The 19468-nt window shown below is 37.5% G+C and overlaps 1 protein-coding gene across 1 annotated transcript in view; it reads right to left on the bottom strand.

The window, feature by feature from the left end:
* The window catches only part of TSEN15 (tRNA splicing endonuclease subunit 15), a 33903-nt gene extending 14655 nt beyond the window's left edge, over window positions 1-19248 (bottom strand). Inside the window, exons 1-3 of the mRNA XM_004424933.3 lie at window positions 19107-19248; window positions 16597-16678; window positions 16183-16318 (exon numbers count right to left, since the gene is read on the bottom strand). Of these exons, the coding sequence (XP_004424990.1) occupies window positions 16183-16318; window positions 16597-16678; window positions 19107-19232 (344 nt within the window). The 5' untranslated portion in view covers window positions 19233-19248. The remainder of the gene's footprint in view (window positions 1-16182; window positions 16319-16596; window positions 16679-19106) is intronic.
* Between the last annotated feature and the right edge of the window lie 220 nt (window positions 19249-19468).

The following is a 19468-nucleotide window of genomic DNA, read 5'->3' as shown; positions in this document are numbered from 1 at the left end:
TCAGCCTTTTTTTTAAACTTATGTATAAACACAGATAAGCTTAAAACATGGCAACTATGTCTTTAGTTTTCAGTGCATCTCTCATATTTTACTGAAGAAATTAAGTTGAAATTGAAATTGGAAGATGACATAGATTCTATCAGGAAAAAAAAACTGGTAGTTAAAAAAGAGAAAAATATTTTTTTCTCATAATATGCTATGGGTCCTTGTGTAAGTTACTTAAGATATTTTCCCATTTACAACTACCTGTAATACTAACGCTATTACAGAAACTTGTAATACTATTATCCTAACTTTGTTGTAACATACTTCTCACATTGAGGGACACTCAACAAGTATCAGTGGCAAGGTGGTCCAAAGAGAAGCTAATCAAGCTATCTGAACATAAATTTGACTTCATTTACTACCTCAGCACTGAAAAAGGCGCCTGGCTTTCATTAGGATTCCTCTGGTTGTCTCATCTTTAAATTCACCCTATCTCTTTGACCTGTGTGGATTTATTAATATGATTTTATACCATTGCAGGATTTGGCGAAACAGTACTTATCACCTCCACAGTCATTTACCAAACTCACTACATGGATTCTTAGATTCACTTTAGTAAGAAACAATCTAGAGTACTTTCCACATGCATATACTATCCAAATATATAACTTAATACAGTATTTTAAAATGTATGCTAAAAAATTATTTTACATTAGCTTTAAGCAGTATTTTTAGATAAGAGAAAAAGGAGATTTGTCCTTCCCTAGAGAAACACAAACAACTTCACACTCCATCAGCATAACTTCCCCACTAGATAATCAGATATGGGCACTTCACCAATTCTATTCTCCCATTGGAGATCAGCAATTAGTATTAGATCAATATTTTCACAAGGGACTAGTATACACAAGACCTTCTGATGCTTGAAAAATATGCCAAAGTGTTTTAACTATGAACATATATTATGTATAACTACTTTACAGAAAACACCAGTCACAAACTGTACTTTTGCTCAAAGTAATGCATTTACTTACTGCCATTCAAATACACATTCACTCTAATGGAATCTGTCTGCACTCTCGCCAGAAACTATTTAAATAAAATCACCAAGTCCAAAGCCTGGGAAAATAAGTGGGAAATGGACACAAAAACTGTTTAGGCATTCTTAGAAATTCACACAGATATAATGTTAAATGTTGCCTAGAAATGTTCCTTTGTAAGGAGTCAGCAAATTCATGTATATATTATAAAATAAATAATGGAAAAAATAAGCCATGCAAATATATATGCCACTCAGTAGTCAAGCAGCAAGATAGCTACTGAAGTGGTTTTAAGGGATACAGTGGGATTTATTGTCATCACTGGGGAAATATTTTATAACTAAGTTGTAGTTACCTATGTAAATGTTAGAGTTTGGTCCAGTTTTACAAACAACAGACTCCACAACTTGGCAGTTCAATAAAGGAGACAGCTATCATGCCTTATACACTATAGGCCCTTCACAAATAACATGAAATTGAACCTCCAACAAATTGCCAACTCCTCTGGCTCTCAGGCTTTACATACTACCCAGATTCCCTAGTGATAAAAATGTTATCTCAAGTTTTTGAGGAATACAGAGCTTTACAAAAGAAAAACCACTACAATCAAGCAGCTAAGCAGCCTAGTCTGGGAGAGTGATTTACAACTGGTGTGCTCAGTTTGGTTGTGCAGAGTGGCAAGTAATTTGTTTCTAACAATAAAGTATGAAAGCTGGCAGGTTATGTTTTAATATAAAATTAATATTGCCTGTAATATATCATCATTCTTATCCACATTCCACCATGCTTTCTTGAGTGAGAGTCAAAGGGCAGCAGTAAGCAGTAAGAGGTCCTGGCAGGAATACATGAGCCAAACCCTATTGTTGTTATGCTGCAGTCCAAGGAAAGCAGCCCAGAATCATGAGTCAGAACAACAACAATAACAACAAAGGTTAAAACAACCAGTAAAAGCTAGGCACAAGTATCAATTGCTACTAAGATCACATAAAGAGAGGTAACCAGACATCATATGCCCCCTGATGAAAGAATAGACCACCAGCTATAGTCTTACTAAAGGGATCAAACAGAATCTTATCAAGCTCCTGGTTCCAGCTGCTAATTTGCAGAAAATACAGAGGACAGGGAAACACATTGAAATGCACCATGAGTGAGCAATCAGCAAACCCAGACTATGGGAAAGTATGCAGGTCAAATAGCCCAGGTTCTTCAACTGAAAACCTGTAAGGAAAAGAGAGAGAAGCAGAACCCACAGATCAGGGGTTACTAAACTACTGGTCTGTGGGCCAAATCTAGACTGCCCTCTGTTTTTACAAGTAAAGTTTTATAAGGATACAGCCACACCCCTTTGTGTATATACTGTCTAGGGCTGCTTTCACGCTAACATGGCACCGCTGAGGAGTCGCGACAGAGACCAAATGGTCTGCAAAACCAAAAATATTTACTATCTAGAGCTTTATGGGAAAAGTTTGCTGATGTCTACTGCAGACTAACAGAGATTTACAAGATATAACAAAAAAAATTTTTTAATCAGCAAAATTTGTAAGACAAATAAAGCAGTGTTTTATTTATAAAAATTAAGATGATTTTGGGGGCTGGCGCTGTGGTTAAGTTCGGCGCACTCCACTTTGGCAGCCCAAGTTCACAGGTTTGGATCCCAGGTGTGGACCTACACCATTCATCAGCCATGCTATGGTGGCAACCCACATACAAAATAGAGGAGGATTGGCACAGATGTTAGCTCAGGGACAATCTTCCTCAAGCGGAAAAAAAAAAAAAAAAGAGGCAGATTGGCAACAGATGTTAGCTCAGGGCGAATCTTCCTCAGAAAAAAAATTAAGATGATTTTAAAATTTATATGGAAAATAAAAGGACTTAGTATAGCCAAAAAAAAAAGCTTTGAAAAAGAAGAAAGTTAGAGGACTTACACGACCTGATTTCAAGTCTTTCTATAAAGCTATAGCAATCAACATAGTGTGGCCCTGACATAAGTACACACATACAGATCAAAAGCAGAGACTAGAGAGTCCAGAAATACACCCACACATATGGTCAATTGATTTTCAAGAGAAATGTCATGGTAATTAAATGGGGAGTCTTTTCAATAAATGGTGCTGGAACAATTGGAGATTCATTTGCAAAAAGAAAAAAGAACCTTGACCCTTTGCTCACATCATGTATAAAATTCAACTCAAAAGTAATCATAGACCTAAAAGTAAAAACTAAAACTATAAAACTTCTAGAAGAAAACATAGGAGAAAATTTTAGGACTATGGGTTAAGTAAACATTTCTTACATAGAACGCAAAAACTACAAACTGTAAAAGAAAAAAATTGATAAACTAGATATCAATCAAAAAAAAAAAACTTCTGTTCTTTTAAGGAAATTAAGAAAATGAAAAGGCAAGCCACAGACTGGGAGAAAATATTTTCAAAAAAGATATTTGATAAAGGAATTGTATACAGGAAACATAAAGAAAACTCATAATTTATTAAGAACACAAACAACACAATCTTTAAAATATAGGCAATAGATTTGAACTGATACTTGACCAAAGAAGAGGTATGGGTGCAAATAAGTACATGAAAAGATGCTCACCATCATTAGTCAATAAGGAAATGTAAATTTAAAACTACAATGAGATACCGCTACATACCTAATTGAAGGACTAAAATTAAATAAACTGATAATCCAAAATGTTGTTGAGGATGTAGAGCAACTGGAACTCTCAAACATTGCTGTGGGAATAGAAAATAGCACAGCCAGCCACTTTGGAAAATAGTTTGGCAGTTTCTTATAAAGTTGAAAATATATTTACCACATGAACTAGTAATTCAATGCCCAGATATTTACCCAAGAGAATTAAAAGCATATATCAACACAAATACCTGTATGAGAATGTTTATAGCAGTTTCATTCATAAACACCAAAAAACTAGAAACAGCCCAAATATCCAACAATTGGTGACTGGATAAACAAACTGTGGCACATCCATACAATGGAATACTACTTAGCAATAAAAAGGGACACACTATTGATACATGCAACAACATGGAAGGATCTCCAAAGCATTATGCTAAGCATGACACAAAAGGCTATGATTCTATTTATATGACATCCTGGAAAAGACAAAACGACAGGAACTGGTGACAGAGGAGCTTGAGGAAACTTTCTGGGGAACTGCAGTATGGGTTATATGACTGTATACATTTATTAAAAACTCATAGATCTGTACCTCTAAAATGAGTGCTTTTTATTGCATATAAATTTTAACTCAATAAGCCTGACTTTTTTTTTTAACAGGCACAACTAATCGATAGAGAAGTACAAGAAAATTATTACTATAAAAGTAAGAATAATGGTTACTTATGTGGGGAAAGAGAGGGTTATGCTTGGAACAGGGCACATGGAAGGGGTTCTGGGATGGCTGGAAAAGTTCTATTTCTTGATTTGGTGGTGGTTACAAGGGTTCAAGATGTTTCCTTTATACCTCAATTGATACATTTATATTGTGTGATTTTCTGCATCTGGTTTTACTTGACAATAAAAGATTTAAAAAACACTAGTAAAATAGGAAGAACTCATAGCTATGAGACTTTGTTATCTACTATGAGAGCTTGATGCAACTCACTTAATCCTTTATTATCTATTGGAAACAGCAGAGTATAAATAAAAATATATTTTTAATCTCAGCTTTTTACATGTGAAATTAGGATAAAACAAGTACTCTATATACCACTCAGGATTTTAGTGCTGATAAAATAAGAGTATACTTGTGAATGCACTTTAAAATACTGTAACATTCTCTACAAATGCAAAATACTCTTTTAGCCACAGGAATAATCTACAGTGTCACTCCCCGGCTTAAAGCCCTTCAATGACACCATCCACGTAGCAGTAATTTTTAGTGTTCTTTGTGGAAACAGGACTCAACAGACATGCTTCAGGGGCAGGTGATCATGTATATTTTCAGACTGTGCCTTGCATAAGGGTGCCTGGTAAAAATGGGTCTGAAATCTGGCTTATGCTGTTTGCCAAGCCTTGAACCCTGGTGAAGAGACATTTTTTTTTTATGTCCAGAGGGAATGCCGTTTTCTAATTTGCTCAAAGGTACTCTACGAGCTAGCTGTAGCCCTGTTCAAAGATTTCCTGTAAATTAATATCTTCGCCAAACAATAACAATGTAAACTGTCTCAAAAGCTTTAGCATAGTTAAGACACACCATGAACAAGCACATTTTATATTTTTATTTCCCTGATTATAAATAGCTTTGAGCATTTGAGTTCCTCTTCTGTGAACTGCCTGTTCATATTCTTTGCCCATGTTTTTCATTAGGTTGTTTTTTCCTTGAGTCACAGAAGTTATTTATATATTCTGAATTAATCTTTGTCAGTTATATGTTAGTAAATCTCTTCTCCTACTCTATGGAAACTTTCATATCGTTAGTGGGACCATAAACTGATAACCTTTTGGAGAGCAATTTAGTAATAACCAGTAAAGATGAAGGTGTAAATGCTACACCTTCCAGACATTCCACCTCTAGGCTTCTATCGTAGAGAAACTCCTACACACGAGAACAAGGAGATACTTACAAGGCTATTTATTACAGTACAATTCGTGATAGCAAAAAAGTAAAAACAGTGATGGCCTTCATGATCAAAATAACCTTTCCCATCTCATTTCCCATCCTTCCCTTCTTTTCTCATGAGTTCTATTCATTCATTTATTCAATAGCTGCCTTAACCAACATTATTAAGCACCTACTCTGAACTAGATACCATGCTAGGCAAGCAGTCATGCTTAACTACTGGCAGTTGCCCCACTAAAGTATGGTCTCTTACCGCCTTCAGGAGGCTTTTCCTGTCCTTCCTCTGGGTCTTGACACAACCTTGTATAAAGTACTTATCAGCACCCCATTATCCTTGTTATTCAATCACGTAACAATAAAATAAGAGGAGGCGGTCCCAAATTACACAGTTAGTTAAATCTCTGCACAAAGGACGATTCTGTTTTTACTAGATCTCATCCAACAATTACCAAAAATGAAATAAAATTTATTTTCCAAGCCAACATTTTGTGCTAGAACATTACTTTCAAGAGGATGTCTCACATACCACATGATCTCACTTATGTGTGGAATCTTAAAAAAAAAAAAAAAAAAAAAAGCCAAACTCATAGATACAAAGAACACATTGGTGGTAGCCAGAGATGGGGGGTGGGGAGTGGGTGAAATGGGTTAAGGGAGTCAAACGGTACAAATCTCCAGTTATAAAATAAAATAAGCCATGGGTATGTAATGTACAGCATGGTGACTATAGTTAATAATACTATACTGCATATCTGAAAGTGGCTAAGAGAGTAGATCTTAAAAGTTCTCATCACAAGCAAAAGTAAAATTCTGTAACTGTGTACGGTAACAGATGTTAACTAGACTCATTGTGGTGATCATTTCGCAATATACACAAAAATTGAATCGTTATGTTGTACCCCTGAAACTAATATAATGTTGTATGTCAATTATACCTCAACAACAAAAAAAGAGGTTGTCTTGATCAACATGGTATCCCCAGCACTTAGATCACTGCCTGACACAACAGTCACTCAATGAATATTTAAGTAAAGATCAAGCAATATTATCTGACAAATAATGATATTTAAAAGTGGACAGAGTGATTTATTTTTGTAGCTGATTTATTATTGAATAAAGTAAGAGCTGTTTGCTCTTTTAAATTAAAAAAAAAAAATTTTTTTTTTTAACGGTGAGCTACTTTCATAAATTCCTACCCAAACACTTTTAGGATATGTCTCAATGAATTTCTTCCCTATACAAAGCTGCCAAAGATTCAAAGTCGATAATTTTCTTCTTTGTGTTACTAATGAAGGAAAATTCCCACATTAACTACAAAAGCCTGAAATTGCAGCATTACTGTTAGATATACAATATTTTATATATAAAGTACATACAGAAGTAAAAATAGATAAAAAGTATGCCTACCACCTAAAAATATCACTGTTAAATACTAAGGAATGAGATTAAAAACACACACACAAATCTTTATTTGTTAAAGTTTTTTGCATACTTTGAGATGAGAAAATTTTATGCCATAAAAGGCATAATAAATTGTGTGTACTGGGCCTCATTTGTGCTATTTTCTGTATCATTATTCCACTGCATAAAATAATTATGAATATATCTAAAAACAAGACATGAAGACAAACCTTCTGAGTTATTAAATGCAAGAGTGTAAAAATGGCTTACTAAGTTATCTTTCCAAGTAATTCTATTTAAAGAAGAAAAGCTTAAAGTAATAAAGCTAGAAACGCAATAATCATCAGTTGGAAAAACTAGAAATTAATTAAACACAAATTTGTACTTCTAGACCTATGAAGTGATTTTGATTCAAATAGATTATTGATTTTGTTTTTTAGAATTAAATTCAGGTTAATTCCAAATGGTAGTTCCTTGTCCAAACAAATAATATAACAATAATACTAGCTAGGTAGGATGACATTTGTTACAGTAATTAAAAGACACAAAGGGAGAGTTTTGAGGAATGAATTACTAAGTCTCTTAGACATAGGAAAGCTTGGAAATCATGCTGTTAAAAAGTAAGGTATCAGTGATCAAATTTGATGTCAACTCTAATGATTATTTGTGATTCTCAAACAAAGAAAAATTTCACATTAAGGAGCCTCTCAAAGAAGGGTATGAATAGCCTGATATATCAAAAATTAATTCTCATAACCAATCACACATACAAAAAATATTTAATAGAAATCTAAAAATTAGTTTAATACAGGTTTATGGAATACACACAATGAAAATAACCAATTATGGTAGCTTCTGGAAGGGATCTTACATATTATCTACTAATAATCTAAATCCCTCAATAAAAGTCAAAGAAACTGAAACCTAGAGAAATTAGGTGTGTCACCAATCATCAAACAAAATGTTAAGTGTCAGCCACGACCAGAATCCGGGTCTTATGGCTTCAGTCCAGTGCTCTTCCTACTAAATCACTCAATCATAGTGAAATAGAAAAAAACAGGTATTCATCAAAGCCCTTCATGTTGGAATTTAAGGTGCTCTCCCCTCTCCCCTACTTATATACCCACCCAAATACAGCTATGTTCTCATCTGTCCTTTCTTCCTGTCCCACAGTCTCAGAGGCTGAGGTATTCCTCCTCTGTTAATATCTTCAACTATTCTCTTGAATCCATCCTTCCCCATCTCTCAAGAATCTTGCTCCATCAATAATTACCTTCACTCCTCTATGCTCAGCCTTTCTGTAGGGCAGTCCACAGGGCAGCCAGCTTCCCTCAGAACGAGCAAATGAGAGTGAGTGCCCAAGACAGAAGCCATAGTCTTTTGTAATCTAATCTTAGCAGTAACATCCCCATCATTTTCCCCAAATTTTATTTATTAAAAGCAAATCACGAGGTCCAGACCACACTCAAGGGCAGGGAATTACTTAAGGGTGTGACTACCAGAAGGCTGGATTTCAAGAAGCCATCTTAGAGGCTGCCTGCCACAGCTTCTAAAGAAGAAAAGCAGAGAGGGAGACTTGCTAACCAGATACTAGGGCTTCTTACGCAGCAAGCAGTTAACAAAATGTGGTAAGACACAAGGATAGACGTATTGACTAACGGAATATAAAGAGAACCCAGAAGCAAATCAGTGCATAGATGGAGCATTGGAAAAATGAGATGATAATCAGATAACGAGGAAAGGAGGGACTATTCAGCAAATGGGGGAAGAAAAAAATGGTTAGTTATCCATATGAAAACAAGGTCCTTAATCTTCCTCTCACTATTAAAAAAACCAAACTTTAAAACTCTTTGTAAAAATATAAGTGAACTTTTTTTAGACCTTTAGATAGGAAATATTTCTTAAACTAGACACAAAGATCTTGATTATAAAAGATGAGTAAATGTGATTATATTCAAATTAAGAACTGTTACTCATCGAAAGATACCTGAAAGACAGATTTAAAAACTGGGAAACACAACCAAAAGGATTATTATCAAGAATATACCAAGAACTCCTACAAGTCAAGGAGAAAACTACAAACAATCCAATAGGCAAAGGATACGAATAGGCATTTATCAAGAGAGGAAATAATAAATATAAAAGAAATGTTCAATATTATCAGTGATCAGAGAAATGCAAATTAAGACCACAATGAGATAACCCATTCAACTGGCAAAAATCTAAGTCTGATGATACTAAATGTCAGAGACAATACAGCTCCCAAAGATCATATTTACATTGCAGATAGAAAGTAAACTAAGACAACCACTTTGGAAAACAGTTTGAAATTACCCCCTAAAGTTGAACTTTAACAAGACTCCATCACCAAGAGAGTAGATGTGAAATCTGTGGTACAATCACACAATGGAATATTATATGGCAGCCAAAAAAATACACAACAATGGATAAATTTTAGCAATATAATACTAAGTGTATAAAGTGAGCCTCAAAAGACTACAGGCCTTTTTTTTTAATTGATGTTTTAATAGTTTATAACATTGTGAAATTTTGGGTTGTACATTTTTGTTTGTCCATCAACATATATATGTCTCCCTTCAGCCCTTGTGCCCACTCCCTACCCCCACTGCCCCTGGTAACCACAACACAGTTTTCTCTGTCCATATGTTGGTTTATATTCCACATATGAGTGAGATCATACAGTGTTTGTCTTTCTCTTTCTGGCTTATTTCACTTAACATAATACCCTCCTGGCCCATCCACGTTGCTGCAAATGGGACAATTTTTTTTTTATGGCTGAGTAGTATTCCATTGTATATATATACCACATCTTCTTGATCCAGTCATCAGTCAAGAGACACTTAGGTGGTTTCCACTTCTTGGCTATAGTGAATAATGCTGCAATGAACATAGGGGTGCATAAGCCTCTTTGGATTGTTGATTTCAGGTTCGTTGGATAGATTCCCAGTAGTGGGACAGCTGGATCATAGGGTATTTCTATTTTTAATTCTTTGAGGAATCTCCATACCGTTTTCCCTAGAGGCTGCACCAGTTTGCATTCCCACCAGCTGTGTATAAGGGTTCCCGTTTCTCCACATCCTTTCCAACATTTGTTGTTTTTTGTCTTGGTGATTATAGCCATTCTAACGGGTGTGAGGTGATATCTTAGTGTTGTTTTGACTTGCATTTCCCTGATGATTAGTGATGTTGAACATCTTTTCATGTGCCTATTGGCCATCTGTATATCTTCTTTGGAGAAGTGTCTGTTCATTTCCTCTGCCCATTTTTTGATCGGGTTGTTTTTGTTGTTGTTGTTCAGTTGTGTGAGTTCTTTATATATTATGGAGATTAACCCCTTGTCAGATACATGTTTTGCAAATATTTTCTCCCAGCTGGTGGGCTGTCTGTTCATCTTGATTCTGGTTTCGTTTGTCTTGTATAAGCTCTTTAATCTGATGAAGTCCCACTTGCTTATTTTTTCTTTAGTTTCCCTAGTCTTGGTAGGCATGTCATCCAAAAAGATTCCTTTATGACCAACGTCAAATAGGGTGTTGCTTATATTTTCTTCTATGAGTTTTATAGTTTCAGGTCTCACCTTCAGGTCTTTGATCCATTTTGAGTTAATTTTTGTGAATGGTGATAGCACATGGTCCACTTTCATTCTTTTGCATGTGGCTGCCCAGTTTTCCCAAGACCATTTACTGAAGAGACTTTCCTTTCTCCATTGTATGTTCTTAGCTCCTTTGTCGAAAATTAGCTGTCCGTATATGTGTGGTTTTATTTCTGGGCTTTCAATTCTATTCCATTGATCTGTGTGCCTGTTTTTGTACCAGTACCATGCTGTTTTGATTACTATTGCTTTGTAGTATGTTTTGAAGTCAGGGATTGTGATGCCTCCAGCTTTGTTCTTTTTTCTTAGGATTGCCTTCGCTATTCAGGGTCTTTTGTTGCCCCATATGAATTTCAGTATTCTTTTTTCTATTTCCGTGAAGAATGTCATTGTGATTCTGATTGGGATTGCACTGAATCTGTAGATTGCTTTAGGTATTATAGACATTTTAACTATGTTTATTCTTCCAATCCATGTGCATGGTATGTCTTTCCATTTCTTTATGTCATCATCGATTTCTTTCAATAATGTCTTGTAGTTTTCATTGTATAGGTCTTTCACCTCCTTGGTAAGATTTATTCCTAGATATTTTATTCTTTTTGATGCAATTGTAAACGGTATTGTCTTTTTGAGCTCTCCTTCTGTTAGTTTGTTATTAGCATACAGAAATACAACTGATTTTTGTAGATTGATTTTGTACCCTGCAACTTTGCTGTAGTTGTTGATTATTTCTAATAGTTTTCCAACAGATTCTTTAGGGTTTTCTATATATAAAATCATGTCATCTGCAAATAGTGAGAGTTTCACTTCTTCGTTGCCTATTTGGATTCCTTTTATTCCTTTTTCTTGCCTAATTGCTCTGGCCAAAACCTCCAGTACTATGTTGAATAGGAGTGGTGAGAGTTGGCAGCCCTGCCTCATTCCTGTTCTCAGAGGAATGGCTTTCAGTCTTTCCCCGTTGAGTATGATGTTGGCTGTGGGTTTGTCATAAATAGCCTTTATTATGTTAAGGTACTTTCCTTCTATACCCATTTTGTTGAGAGTTTTTATCATAAATGGATGTTGTATCTTGTCAAATGCATTCTCTGTGCCTATGGAGATGACCATGTGGTTTTTATTCTTTGTTTTGTTGATGTGGTGTATCACATTGATTGATTTGCGGATGTTGAACCATCCCTGCGTCCCTGGTATAAATCCCACTTGATCATCGTGTATGATCTTCTTAATGTATTGCTGTATTCGGTTTGCCAATATTTTGTTGAGGATTTTTGCATCTATGTTCATCAGCGATATTGGCCTGTAATTTTCCTTCTTTGTATTGTCTTTGTCTGGCTTTGGTATCAGGGTGATGTTGGCCTTGTAGAATGCGTTAGGAAGTGTTCCATCTTCCTCTATTTTTTGGAATAATTTGAGAAGGATGGGTATTAAATCTTCTTTGAATGTTTGGTAAAATTCACCGGAGATGCCATCTGGTCCTGGACTATTATTTTTTGAGAGGTTTTTGATTACTATTTCAATCTCTTTACTTGTGATTGGTCTATTCAGATTCTCCATTTCTTCTTGGTTCAGTTTTGGGAGGTTGTATGAGTCTAAGAATTTATGCATTTCTTCTAGATTGTCCAATTTGTTGGCATATAATTTCTCATAGTATTCTCTTATAATCCTTTGTATTTCCACGGTATCTGTTGTAATTTTCCCTCTTTCTAATTTTACTTGAGTCTTTTCTCTTTTTTTCTTAGTAAGTCTGGCTAAGGGTTTGTCAATTTTGTTTATCTTCTCAAAGAACCAACTCTTTGTTTCATTAATCCTTTCTACTGTTTTTTTGGTCTCAATTTCATTTATTTATGCTCTGATTTTTACTATTTCTCTCCTTCTGCTGACTTTGGGTTCTGTTTGTTCTTCTTTTTCTAGTTCTGTTAGGTGTAATTTCAGGTTGCTTATTTGGGCTTTTTCTTGTTTGTTAAGGTGGGCTTGTATTGCTATGAGTTTCCCTCTCAGGACCACTTTTGCTGCATCCCATATGATTTGGTATGGCATATTTTCATTTTCGTCTGTGTCCAGATAGTTTCTGATTTCTCCTTTAATTTCATCAATGATCCATTGGTTGTTCAGTAGCACGTTGTTTAATCTCCACATTTTTGTCACTTTCCCAGTTTTTTTCATGGTTCATTTCCAGTTTCATAGCATTATGGTCTGAAAAGATGCTTGTTATGATTTCAATCTTCTTAAATTTATTGAGGCTTGCTTTGTTTCCCAACATATGGTCTATCCTTGAGAATGTTCCATGCACGCTTGAGAAGAATGTGTAGTCCGATGTTTTTGGATGGAGTGCTCTGTATATGTCTACTAGGTCCATCTCGTCTGGTTTTTTATTTAAGTCCACTATTTCTTTATTGACTTTTTGTCTGGATGATCTATCCATTGATGTAAGTGGGGTATTAAGATCCCCTACTATTATTGTGTGGTTGTTAATGTCTCCTTTTAGGTTTGTTAATAGTTGCTTTACGTACTTTGGTGCTCCTATGTTGGGTGCATATATATTTATAAGTGATAAGTCTTCTTGGTGGAGTGTCCCTTTTATCATTATATATTTCCCTTCTTTGTCTTTGTTAACCTGTTTTATCTTGAAGTCTACTTTGTCTGATATGAGTATGGCAACACCTGCTTTCTTTTGTTTGCCATTAGCTTGGAGTATTGTCTTCCATCCTTTCACTCTGAGCCTGTGCTTGTCTTTAGAGCTGAGATGTGTTTCCTGGAGGCAGCATATTGTTGGGTCTTGCTTTTTAATCCACCCTGCCACTCTGTATCTTTTGATTGGAGAGTTCAATCCACTTACATTTAGGGTAATTATTAATATATGAGGGTTTAATGTTACTGTTTTGTCACTTATTTTCCAGTTCTTTTGCATTTCCTTTGTTTCTTGTCCCATTTGTTTCGGACTGCCAATTCAGTTTGGTTGTTCTGTCTTATGATTCTTCTAGTTTTCTCTTTGTTTATCATATGTGATTTTGTTTTGATTATTTGTTTAGTGGTTACCTTGAGGTTTGTATAAAAAATCTTGTGTATGAGATAGTCCATTATCTGATGGCCTCTTATTTCCTTATACTAAGTCAATTCAATCACTTTCCTCTTCCCCTTCTAAGTCATTCTTGTTATACCCTATTCTATCTTGTGTTGTGGGTGTGTGTTTACAGTAATGAGGTTATATTTATTTTTGGTGACTTCCTCCCTTTGATCTTTGATTTTGGTATTTAAGTGGTTGCTAACCTATTCCGGTAAAGATCTACTATTTTTCTAATTTTGCCTACTTATTTTTTTCCTTGCTCCAAGCTTTGTATTCCCTTTCTTTTCTTTTTTTCAGGGCTGAGGGCCTTCTTGAGTATTTCTTGTAGTGGGGGTCTCGTGGCCACGAACTCCCTTAGCTTTTGTTTATCGGGGAAAGTTACTATTTCTCCACCACATTTGAAGGAAATTTTTGCTGGATAGAGTATTCTTGGCTGAAAGTTTTTGTCTTTCAGTATTTTCACTCCAGTCTGGAATATATCATTCCAGTCTCTCCCAGCCTGTAAAGTTTCTGTTGAGAAATCGGCTGAGAGCCTGATGGGAGTTCCTTTGTACGTTATTTTTTGTTTTTGTCTAGCTGCCCTTAATATTGTTTGTCATTGACTTTGGCCAGCCTTACCACTACATGTCATGGTGTGGGCCTTTGCCTACTGACATATTTAGGTGACCTATTGGCTTCACTTACTGGTATTTCCTGCTCCTTCCCCAGATTTGGGAAGTTCTCAGCTATTACTTCCTTGAATAGGCTCTCTGTTCCTCTTTCCCTCTCTTCTCTGTGAGGAATACCTATAATTCTTATGTTACATTTCCTAATAGGGTCAGATATTTCTGGGAGACTTTCTTCATTTCTTTTTAGTCTTAGTTCTCTCTCCTCTTCCATCTGGAGCATATCTGTATTCCTATCCTCTATAATGCTAATTCTTTCCTCCATATTGTCAGCTCTGTTCTTTAAAGATTCCAGATTCTCCTTTATCTCCTCCATCATGTTCTTCACCTCCATCAGTACTGATTGGTTTCTCTTTATGATTTCAATCTCTCTTGTGAAGAAACTCCTAATCTCACTGAATTGTTTGTCTGTGTTATCTCGTATTTCACTGAGTTTTTTTATGATAGCTATTTTGAAATTTCTGTCATTTAGGTTATGGATTTCTGTGTCTTGGGTTGGTTTCTGGGTGTTTGTCATTTTCCTTCTGGTCTGGTGATTTCATGTACTTTTGCATTGTGGTTCCTGTATTAGCTTTATTTTTCCTCATCCTGGAAATATCTGGTTGCAATTTCCACCGCCACCATCGTGTGGGCGTTAGGGGCTGTGTAATCTGAGCCCCCAGTGCTCTGCCCTGGCTGTTCGCTGCAATCCGCCAGCCACTTGGTCTGGTCTGGTCAGCTGAGCTGCAGTGTCTGGCATGCGGGGAGGTGGGGGGCTCTCTCTTTTCCCCGCTGGGTCCCTGGCATGGGGGGCTTCTTGCTCGCCCCTCGTTATCTGCTCTCCTGAGGTGCTCAGATGTTGATGGTACCCCTGTAGCAGTTCTGAGTCCTCTTTGTGGGAGTTTCCCACTGGCTGAGAGAGCCTGAAGAGCTACGGTTTCCCCGCAGAGGGCCGCCCCTCCCCCTTCACTGGGAGCCACGTGGACTGGAATCGCTGATCTGATGGGGAGGGAGACGAGTTCTCCTTACCTCTCCCCACTTCCTCCAGAGGCCCAGCACGTTCCACTCTCAGATGTGCGGCAGTGTGGATCTTTCCAATCTTACTTTTCGTAGTCCATTGTTGGTCTATGACTGTTCCTTTTGTTGTATCTTATCAGGGGAAGAGTCTACGGGAAAGCTCACTCCACCATGACGCTGACGTCACTCCCTACATGCCTTTTTATAAAGTTAAAACAATTCCCAATGAACATGGGATTCAGAATAACAGTTACTTCAGGTCAGTGGAAGGAGAGAAAGGAAGGAATCCATAGAGTTAGATATAAGTGACTGTCACGAATCTAGTTTTGTTTTCAGATGTTGATTCAGAAAAGGTGTTATAAGACAAAGATATGTTTAATCCAATGTTGTGCACCTAAGATTTTTTAAAAAGGTGCATGATGCATTTCAACTTGCATGTTAATCACTCTCTTCACCAATTCCTATAGCAAGTATGATTTGTATCACTTATTATGGTGCATCTTATAACATCTGTATGCATAAGATGCATCTTATAACATCTGTTGTTTTAAGTGGAATGGTCCCGCCTCCTTACCAAGAACGTAAATTTTCCTGTTTCCTTAGGATGGTATTTCTATTAAATATTCATTCTCTGCAGAAGTACTGACCATAAAGTAAGTGCTAAACAAATACCTGTTAAACGCTTATATTTAACTTATTCCTCAAATAATCAAGAGTAAAACTATGATCTCTGTGCCTTAAATTCCTTTAAAAATATATTACTACGTCATGATTCCTAGTGCTTTATTCAGGAAAGGAACCAACCTGTTAAACAAAGACCAAAACCACCTGCCCACCTGTTATGGCTGAGGGAAGCACTGATGGGTGTGGGCACCACAGTCTGTAACCCTTCTCCTTCTATCTCAGTACCGACAAGGCAGATGAGCTGGAGATCCGGCAATCCCACACAGTTTACTTCATGCCAACTTTTACCTGCAAGTGCATCATTGAATGGACAATAAGGTTTATCAAAAATGAAAGATAAAAATTCCAAATTTATACCTAATACTCAGCTGAGCAAACATCATTCATAATGCTATCTTCTCGTTACTTTTCTAATATTTTCTGTTACCCAGTAATTCCCAATGTAAATGAAGAAACTACAAAATTGACAAAATTAACAGCAAATGCGTAAGTGCTATATACCAATCCAACTCCCCATCCCCCCCATCAGAGCCCCAATAACAAAACAATATAAACAAATAACTTACTCTCCATGAGGTCCAGGTAAACCAAGAATGCTATATAAACTTGGGTGGCATCTCCTATATCTAACTCCATCATTTCTAAATACTGAAAATCAAAATGTAATTGTCAAATAGAGAAGGAAGAATCTCAATATTTTTTTTCACTCAATCAACAACTATTCATTAAATATATATAATGTATAAGACTCTCTTCTGGGTATAGTGGGAGTTATAAGGCAAGTAAGACCTGATCCCTGTCTCTAAAAAATTTGCAATTGTTAGGGTAAAAACATGCACACTTGCAATTGTTACAAAAATAACAATACATTACAGTGAGAGATTAAAAACCAAGTAAGTGGAATAAAAAAATAGGACACAACAGGTCAGAGGAGCTCGACTCAGGTGGCTTGGTTGGGGAATATTTCATGGCAGAGGCGGGATACAGGTTGAGCCCTGAAGGACATGTATGATTTGAGCAAACAGAGAAGGCAGAGTAACAGTGTGAGTAATCACACAAAGGTGGGAATAAGCCACACATATTCAAGAGCCTATAAAGAAACCTATCTGCCAGAAGTAGAGCCATTTTTAATAGTATTTTTGTTGGGGAATGTTAGTGGGAACCTCTATTTCCCTGGTCTCATACTTGCCTGTGAAGAAGTGTTAGAATACCACTCCTGGCCTCTCTCCCCACCCCTTCTCACTTAAGAGTAGGGAGTTATTTCACCGTTGGATTTTAAAGAAAGGACCAAGCAAGCTGCGGCTTCTTTCAGACTTGCTGGTCAGCAGTGGGGGAACAATCTTCAGGGGCCTACCCCTGCAGGAGAAGCCTGAGGTTTTCCAGCTAAGTCAGTGACAAGGTGGGTAAGCAGGGCTAATGCAGAGGGGAGGTGTCAGCAGACCTGAATGGGTGCAGATGTAAAGTGACATTCTCCCATCAGCTTCATCACAAGGAGAACAGGGGTGTTACTAGTTGTCCTCCTCAAATCTCAAACGTGTTTGAAAATGACACTGAAAAGGTAATTGGTGACCAGGTTGCAAGGTTTTGATGGCCAAGCTAAAAGTATGAATTTTACTCATAAGGAAACACTGAGGATTTCTAAGTTTGAGAATAACATAATGAAAAGTGGTGTCTGAAGATGATAAATCTGAGACCATGATACTGGATGGACCTAAGTAATTTTCAAACTGAATAATAACAATGCAGAACTGGAAAATCAAATACTCAGTATCTTTTCTTTTTTTTAACCAATTAGATCCTTCAAGAAGAAAAATCAAAACACTTGATGGGCAGGGTCTACACAGCCACTAATTTGAAAGAGAAAAAAATCTGCCTGTATGAAAACTGAATAGAACCACCAAATCGATGAGCTTTTGAAAACTTGTTAGTGGTGTTTCACTTATTAAATACTTATACAGTGCTTACTCTATGTCAAGAGCTTTACAAATATTAACTGTTTTAATCGTGTAACAAGCCTATAAAGTATTATTATTATCCCTGTTTTATCGAGTAATAATGAAATTAAACAACTTGCAAAAAAAAAAATTCACAAAATCTGGTGACAGAACCAGGATTCAAACTCAGGCAGTTTGACTTTGAGTTCCCTCTTAACCACTAAGCTGCCTCTCCATGCTATGGTTTTTCTTTTCATGGCACTGAAAAACATCACCATGTTATTGTTTGTTTTTCTCACCTTGAAGGGGAATAAGGAGACAGATCAAGAAGAGATGAAAAAAGGTTAAATCTTTTCAGACATAATTATATCTTCAAAATTTTCCTTGACTGTTTTTAGATAATTATCTATGAAATATTGCTCTCCAGCAGAAGACTGCAATTCTACTAAAGTTACTAAACCAGTCCCTGAAATTCCTACAAACCCCCCATGTCCGTTCATTGCTTGGGACATTACTGGTACATGGCAGCAATTTGCCAAGTAGAAGCAAGCAAGGAACTATCTTTATCTCCTTTGCTGCTAATACCGAAAAATACACCCACAATGTGCGTAGTTCTGCTTTGGGGAAGAACCTATTTAAACTTTCCAAGAAATTTCTTAAAATTAGGAATCTGCACTTGGGCAAAATCACGACGCACGCTCTGGGCCCAAGGCTAAGTGTGAACGTGACTGTACCTAAACCTTTATCATTATAGACTTCTACTTAGACCTTATCCATGATCCACAAAGTGTTTTGGTGGTTACTGTGAGCTTTAAACGAGACCAACTCCAGAACGAGCCCCGGACAGCAAAAATCAGGTATTAGGAGTGGTTATTACTGGCCCCCGGCTTGGAGGCGCTGGGTTGAACGTCTTGCCCTCCGGTTAGGACTGGCTTGGGGGGAGTGGGGGTACGGATGGGGGTGAGATCAGAGCAATAGTTCAACTCATTTAAACAAACAACAGTAGTGCCCGCAGCTGGCAGCGCGCATCCTCAGGGATCCGGCCGGGCAGGGAGGCCAGGGCCGAGCGGGGAGCGCGGCCCGGGGGTCCCGCCCAGGGTGAGGGCCTGGACCGGCGCCCTCCTCCTCTCGAGCCTCCTAACCTTAGGATGGGTGCCCATCCAGGCGTCCTCGGGGGCCCATGCGTGGGCGCCTCCGCCGCCGCCCACGCCGGCCGAGCCGAGACCGCTGCAGCCCGGGGTCGGCTCGGAGTCGCCGCGGTCCTCCATGCCGGACTCAGCCGCGCGCCCATGGTGCACCGCGGCCCGCGCCCGGCCAGAAGCAGAGCGCGCACGTCTGGTTCCGCTTCCCCACCGCCCGCCGCCTCTGCGCGGGAGGGCTCAGGTAGTGGCAGGAAAGTTGGATCCGCCCCTCCTTCTGACAAACGTAGCAAGAACCTGCTGCAACGCACTTTAGTTTTCCTCTGTGTTTATTCAAATCTGCGCAGATACTAGCGTGAAGAAGG

Source organism: Ceratotherium simum, chromosome 2, assembly GCF_057802395.1.
Source record: "Ceratotherium simum simum isolate JZ-2026a chromosome 2, ASM5780239v1, whole genome shotgun sequence".
In the NCBI taxonomy this organism is placed as follows: Eukaryota; Metazoa; Chordata; class Mammalia; order Perissodactyla; family Rhinocerotidae; genus Ceratotherium; species Ceratotherium simum.
The sequence above is the reverse complement of the archived record's forward strand: the minus strand, read 5'-3'. Positions and strand labels throughout refer to the sequence as shown.